This window comes from Lytechinus variegatus, chromosome 1 (assembly GCF_018143015.1).
Source record: "Lytechinus variegatus isolate NC3 chromosome 1, Lvar_3.0, whole genome shotgun sequence".
Classification (NCBI taxonomy): domain Eukaryota; kingdom Metazoa; phylum Echinodermata; class Echinoidea; order Temnopleuroida; family Toxopneustidae; genus Lytechinus; species Lytechinus variegatus.
This window is the reverse complement of record NC_054740.1, coordinates 64,942,342-64,949,876: the sequence shown is the minus strand read 5'-3', so window position 1 is coordinate 64,949,876 and position 7,535 is coordinate 64,942,342. Positions and strand designations below refer to the sequence as shown.

At 38.3% G+C, this 7,535-nt stretch overlaps 1 protein-coding gene across 1 annotated transcript; it reads left to right on the top strand.

Annotated features, from left to right (window-relative positions):
• The first annotated feature begins 5,871 nt into the window (after positions 1-5,871).
• Positions 5,872-6,342, top strand: LOC121431597. The gene has a single exon (XM_041629161.1). It carries the CDS (start codon positions 5,872-5,874, stop codon positions 6,340-6,342), a length of 471 nt encoding a protein of 156 aa, XP_041485095.1.
• The last annotated feature ends 1,193 nt before the right edge of the window (positions 6,343-7,535 follow it).

Here is a 7,535-nt window from a genome sequence, read left to right as displayed (position 1 = left end):
TAAAATTTATCCTAGCAAAACAGATGCTAATTCCATATGACACTGACGTTTGCTTCTCGTCATGATCTGCTTCACTGGGTACTTAATGATCTAAACACTCACATTTTTTTATTAAAAAAAATAAAGATGACATCAGGGGGCACGAAGAACAAATTTAGTTCTTGTAAGAGCTCTACGTGACGGTCCCCACACCCCTGCAAGTGATCTTGGAGTTTGACGAAGAAAACAAGATCCTAGTGTGATTGTTGCTAATATTAGACAATCATTACAAGTACGTGGTAGGCACAAAATAAATATCTATTAAACTCGGCACACCATCCTGGTCTGACAGACCAACGGACGCCACAAAGTCGGCAAACTTGTTGGGAGATGCCTTGGCAGTCACGCCCGAAAGCTCCAAAGTCCAAGTTGATAAAGATGACAGGAAGATGGTGGGATCAATTAGCTCTCCATGCTGGGTCTAGGATGGGTTACCATAGCAACCAGATGTCAGCTGTTGTACCATCTCAGCATCACCATACAACTGCTCCTACCAGAATCAAGAACCACATCTCCTGATCTCTCTATTAGGGGCATTGCAAACCATTCCAAACTCCCCTATCCTAAAATATTTTTGTCCTCTAAATTTTCTCCCATGCAACTAACCAGGGTGCGGATGGAGTTATTTTAGTCCAGTGGTGTACACTTTAGCTCAGCTTTGCATGACGTCAAAGAGTTTTATACATCATCAGGCAGCAAGCGATGTTCCACCAGCTTGGCTGATTTGGCGTCCAAGACCAAGTTTATCATAAGAGCGCAACAAATGAGTTGATAATTCTCAAGAGCTGGAAATATTTCTTACAGCGGAAAAAGCTGAGGCAGCTTCTTGGCTGTATGACAATGAACTCTTGATGTGATGAGGAATTGAACACAAATATTCAATTTATTTCAAGACTAATGATCGATATTTTTATCTGTTACTCGTACATTGATTGCAAATATTTTGCAATGCTCTCTTGTGCCCTTGTCATACCAACATAACTTATTACAAAACTGGACAATGGCATATCGTAACAAAATAGTATGATATATTTCATCAGAGTGGAATTGTATTCTTTGGTGTTACTGTGACAGGTGAGACTTAAATGCAAGTACATTGGTTGGATATTTTCTATAGATTGTTTATAAAAAAATCTACTTTAAAAGATCTTGTATTTTCTGTTTTAGGAAGTCTACTGTGAGGCATGCTGTTACAGAAAAAAATTGTTTAAAATCTACATATTTCTTTGATCACCTCCCAGTTGCTCTGCCACTATCAATCCAGAAATATAAAGGAATGAACAAGAATCTAAAAAGTCAATTCTTTCCCAATAAGTTTGACATCTCCCTATTCAAAAAATTAACAATACTTTGAATTAAAACACAGTGGTCATCTGTGAGCTATTTATAAAGCTGTTCATAAATTATGCTTAACTTTACAAATGACTTTTCTGAAAGTCGTGGTTACCCTTTTTGTTGAAATTGACATTGACCAAATTTTCATTGGTATTGTCTTAGATCCTCAGCTAACGAAAGGTACCAGTCGTTCATAATATTACTTACAACTTACAAACAGCTTTATCAGGGGTCATTTCATAAAGCTGTGTGTAAGTTAAAAGCGTCTTTAAGAACGACTGGTAATCATTTCTTATGATAAATGATATTCATCCATAAATGTTCATTGGTGATTATTAAGCGTGTAAGAAAGGTTTACAAGTCACTCTTATCTTTATATGAACAGCTTTATGAGGCATCCATCAGGTCCTTAGAATCTGCATGAAAGACAGTTATTAATCAGATGGACAACATATCATGCATATTAAATCAATTCATGAAGTTGGATTTTCTTTAGACTAAACTTTACAAAATCATCAATTTGTAAAAGGTGTCATAATATATTATATTTTCTTATAAAGCCAGTACTTACTTATCTAGTTAACATTTTCTGCATATTGTAATTTTCCATGAATTATCAGAATTTTATGACTTTCTGGGGCACAGTAGGTGGCTTTAGCAGAGTACATTTTCTGTTCTCTGATATATTCATGTTCCTTTCATAATAACAGAAATATTCAAAAAAAAAAAACATTTTCTGACAAAAAAGAGAACATCCATCATATCCTCCTGGCAAGAAGCTGTCAGAATCCTTTTCATTGATTAGTTATATTGATTAAAAAAGTAATTTCCTCTCACTACTCACAACCGTAAAATCAAGAGAGAAAGTTAGTGACCCTTAGCTCTTCATTGGTCAAATGGTCAAGCTTATTAAACCCAGTGGGATATCAGACAGGAATTCTAGAAGAAAGTGTGTCTCATCTCATCTCCAACATCATATGACTGACTGTGCCTTTGAGCTAGAAATACAATTACGAAAAAATACCTTTAAGGACCAAACTTGAAATGATTTGCTTGCAGTTCTGCAGCATTTCAATTTCAAAATGGAAATAAGGTTCAAGTTACAAGGCATCACAAGTTTTCATAGGTCTCACAGCTCTTGAACAGCAACAGAGGTTCATTTCACAGTTAAGACAAAGCTGAAATAATTCCCTATTTTTTCTGATCCAGTATAATCTTTCAACATTTCAGACACTTTTCATTCCAGACATGTTTCTAGTACTATCTCTCATTGAATACTCATCTCTTCAAATGATTACTAATTGTTATATCTTTATAATACATATTGATACAGTCAGTTCTGTTTACCCGAAGTTGCAAGAAAACTCTATTCAATTATACTTCAGCTACATTGTTTACTGCCCATGAGAGTTTGATTCAATTAACTATTTCTACGCATCACTGAACTTTCCCACTTTGTTTGAAGGATTGCTAGACTAGCTCTTATCCAACAGCTTCTCCACTTCTTCTTTTCCTATCCCATCATTTCCCATCCCCTTCTCTCTTTCCTATCTCCCTCTCCCTCTCTCTCCCCTCTCTTTCATACCCCTTTCATAAACCTATCCTCCAATTAGCCGCCTAAGAGTAATGCGGATAATTTAAAAAAAATTGCGTTCATAAACTCCGAAAATAATCCGCACTATTTTTACGAGCACCCGTCCTGAAAAAGGAGGATAATCGTCATGGCAACCGCACACACCCCCTCCGATGTGGTTGCGTTGGAAAAGGGTGACCTTGTGACCGCTCCATGGCAATTATCCGCATTACTTTCGAAATGCATTCATGAAGTCAAAATCTGGTCCCCATGCTGCTATTATGCGGATAATTGCAGCATCAAAATAATGCGGATAACTCTGGTCCTCCTCCGATTTTATGACTAATACCCCTTTCATAAACCAAATTAAAATGAATTAGGCGGCTAATAGCAGCATAATTTGGTCGTAAAATTGGAGGAGGACAAGAGTTATCCGCATTACTCTGATGCTGCTATTATCCGCATAATAGCGGCATCGGGATAAGATTTTGAGTTTATGAACGCATTTCCAAATAATGCGGATAATTGCCATGGTGCGGTCACAAGGTCACCCTTTTCCAACACAACCGCATCGGAGGGGGCGTGTCCAGTTGTCATGGCGATTATCCGCCTTTTTCAGGACGGGCGCTCGTAAAAATAATGCGGCTTAGTTTATGAACGCAATTTTTATTGAATTATCCGCATTACTCTTAGCGGCTAATTGGAGGATAGGTTCATGAAAAGGGTATAAATTATGCTGCTATTAGCCCCATAATTGGGTTTATGAAAGGGGTATCATATTCTTCCCTACCTCTCTTTCTCTATCAGTGTCAACTTCATACCCTTTCATGACTTTGGAGATTCGAATTGGAAGCGGACTGGATGTGGACTAGATGCAGGTTACATGTATTCATGAAAGGTTGAGGATCTGAATAATCAGGATTATTAGAGTGTTGCTAATATACAAGTAGAACAAATCATTCACACACTTGATCTACTTGCTCACTCGCAGCTTTTTTATAAATGCTGTCCAATATGCAACTTCTGGCCCCCTCAAATTTTTTAGTTCCATTAGGTTACTGTGCACTGTAGCACTGTACAGTATGCATACGATACAATCGAATGATAATTCCGTGACACGCTTTACCACCAGCAGTTACAATGATAATAAACCAGAACGTTCCTGGCTGGTCTTGTTAAATGCAGACCATTTCTGAATTCATAAACACAATTTTTCTCTCTGGATTCCCATCATTCTAATGATCTAGGCCCCTTCTCACAAAGAATTATGATTGATCCAATCAATCGTAACTCTATGGAAATCCATCAGTGTCATAATTTTTTCTACATAGAATTTTCAAAATGTCCTTTCTAAACAAAGGCAAACAAACCAGATTGTCAAAAAAACAATGAATTTATGTAGTTTACGTCATATGCAGGAAACATTTTGAACATTCATGCATTTTAGATGTTGACATTGCTGGCCGTCCATAGTTGTAATTGATCGGATCAATCGCAACTCTTTGTAAGATGGGCCCCTGGACTATTTGAACTTGAATGAAGGGGTAACCACACCCCTCCTATACATACTTAATATCATTAACTTTGCACTCAACACCTAACTATCCACTTTTAAACCCACAAGCCATCCCATACAGCTGTTGACTTGTAAAAATATATTCTCTCAGGAAATAAGATCTTTAAATTTTACACCAATTTGAGCTCAAACTGTAAAAATTTAACAGTCAAATATCTCGAAGAAAGAATTAAATATGCTTACATAATAGGTATCTGAGAGTATCAAAGACCTTGGAAGAATGAAGAGAAAAAGAGTAATTTTTTTTCTATCCGTTAAGTTTAAAAAATGCACTGATCAATAAATTAAATGTAAGTTTTAAATATAATCAATTTCAGAATGACAAAAAAATAAAAGAAACAATGTACATACACTTTAACGAAATGATTATCCATTTTCAAATTGCAAATTCAGTTGACCTTTCTGTTTAACCGGGCATGGTGGCTCAGCAGTAGAGCGTCTGCCTCATGAACGGGAGGTCGTGGGTTCGATCCTCGGCCAAGTCATACCAAAGACTTATAAAAATGGGACCTTCTGCCTTCTTGCTAGGTGCTCAGCATATAGGTTGGAGAAGGGTAATAATAATATGTTATGTTATGCAGGGCCTGCTGGTAGAGAAGTTTCCTAATGCTAAGTTCACACCAACGGCGAATGCCGCGCTTTAAATCGGCGATCAATTCGGCGTCATTTTTTTCCAACTTTTAAAAAATCTCACGATCTCATCAGATATGTTATGCTCTGATAAGCTCTGATGCGCTCTGATACGAAGTTCGTTCCCGCTTGTGCGACAAATTATTTCCCGAATCGCCACGGCTTCTCACGCTATGATGCCGATTGGTCAGGATTTATTACGCTTTAAATCACGCTTTGATATGCTTTATTACTCTTTGATAAGCTTTGATGCGCTTATCACGCTTTAAATAACGCTCTGATACGATTATCAAGATCTCTTGTGCACTGATAGGGTCTGTCAAGCTCTGTTACGCAATGACAAAATTCGAGATTCTGATTGCAACCCGACTCTGATCCAGAGTATATAAAGATGCAGCAGATACACGAAGTCATTTCATCTTTGGCAGAAGAACGAGATATGGAAGTTCAATATGTACCAGACTATGAACCATCTTATGATGTAGACATGACCTTTGTCTCCATGCTATATAACTACATGATAGCCCTCGAGGCAGAGGAGAGAGAAAGAACAGCAAAGACAAGAGGAGATTGAACTACCAGCAGGAGGGAGAAGACCATTCATCAGGTGCTGCTGGACCAGGCCATGGCTCACTGAAGAAAGAAGACAGCAGTATATGGCCAGTACACTATCCTCTTAGACACACAACCGCGGTTAGAGGACCCTGTTGCCTTCACAATGTTCACCAGAGTAACCCCTGAGGTGTTCGATGAGATCCTTGCGAGAGTTGCACCAGTCATCCAGAAGCAAGAGACTAACTACAGGCACCCTTTGTCCGCTGGCCTGGCAATCACCTTGAGACATCTGGCCACTGGGGACAACTACAGATCACTGGCATATGGTTTCAGATGTGGTATCTCAACCATATCAGAGTTGATTCCAGGAGTGTGCAGGGCCATTGCAGAGACATATAAAGATGAGATCTTCAACATACCTACCACCCCTGAAGCATGGAGCACCCTTGCCCAGCAGTTTGAACAGAGATGGAATATCCCCCATGCAATTGGTACCTTGGATGGAAAACACACAGCCATTAAGAAGCCAGCAATCAGTCTCTACCACAACTATAAGGGCTTCTTCTCTATACCACTGCTGGCATTGGTAGATGCAGAGTACAAGTTCATCTGGATTGAGCTGGGAGGTAAATGACACATGTCTGACTCTGAGCTTTTCGAATGCCTAGAAGATGGGTCCATAGGGCTGCCCCCATCATGCCCCCTCCCTGGAGAAAATCAGCTTGATACCCCTACTTCATCCAGGGTGACGATGTTTTTGCCCTGAAGAGCTACATGATGAAGCCATACAGCAGAAGAGGGATGACAGATGAACAGAGGATCTGCAACTACAGGATCTCAAGGGGGAGAAGAGTGGTGGAGAATGCCTTTGGCATCATGACCAACAGGTTCCGGTGCCTGTTGTGAACACTGGAACAGAAGGTAGATAACATCAGAGATTTGGTGGAGACTGCTGTGGTGCTCCACAACCAGCTGAGGAAGAGGGTGGCGCTGGCAGCCAATGCGGTGGACCACGAAGATGAAGAGCACAGCTTCGCACTAGGGGCCAGGGGAGGTGGACCTCACTGGGAAGATGTTCCGCAACCACCTGCAAGGGGAACCTCGCCACTGTGGATGCCAGACATCAGAGAGATCATCTCAGAGAATACTCTCCAGTGGGTGCTGTTGACTGGCAACAAAGAATGGCTGGGGTGGTACTTCCTGATTGAGTCAAGAAAGGAGTGGCTCAGATATCGTCAGAAGCAAATGATGAAGATAAAGACTTTTGTGTCTAGAAATAAGAACATACTCTCATATGCACATTCGTTTATTTCTAATACAAGTTTGAAATAATTTTTGTATTGTGTGTACTTGTGAAGATGTTATTATTATTATTGATGTTATTGTTGTTGTTATGTATTTCATCTGCTTGTAAAAATATAAATACAGACTTTATTGATTTCTTACCCATTAAATATCAGATAATACTACTATTGTACATCAGGAGTGAAAAATTAAAGGAATCAAGTTGCAGAATTCGAAATTTAGACATGTGCGATTAAAGATTTTTAAAATACGCATTTTTTGTTAAATTGATTATTCCAAATTATTACAAATTGATTTTCTTACTAATTGAAAAATTAGTTAGAAAATCAATTTTATAAAAGAGAACATAAAACAAAGGAAATAAAATATAAAACATTATAGAATTAAAAAATGAAATATAATAAAAAAGCATAAATAGAAAAAAACTTTGTGGAAAACTTGAAGTTTTAAAAAGAGTTTTCTATTTATTTATTATTTATTCTATTGCCTTTTCTATTTTATTATGTTTTATACAGGGTTTCC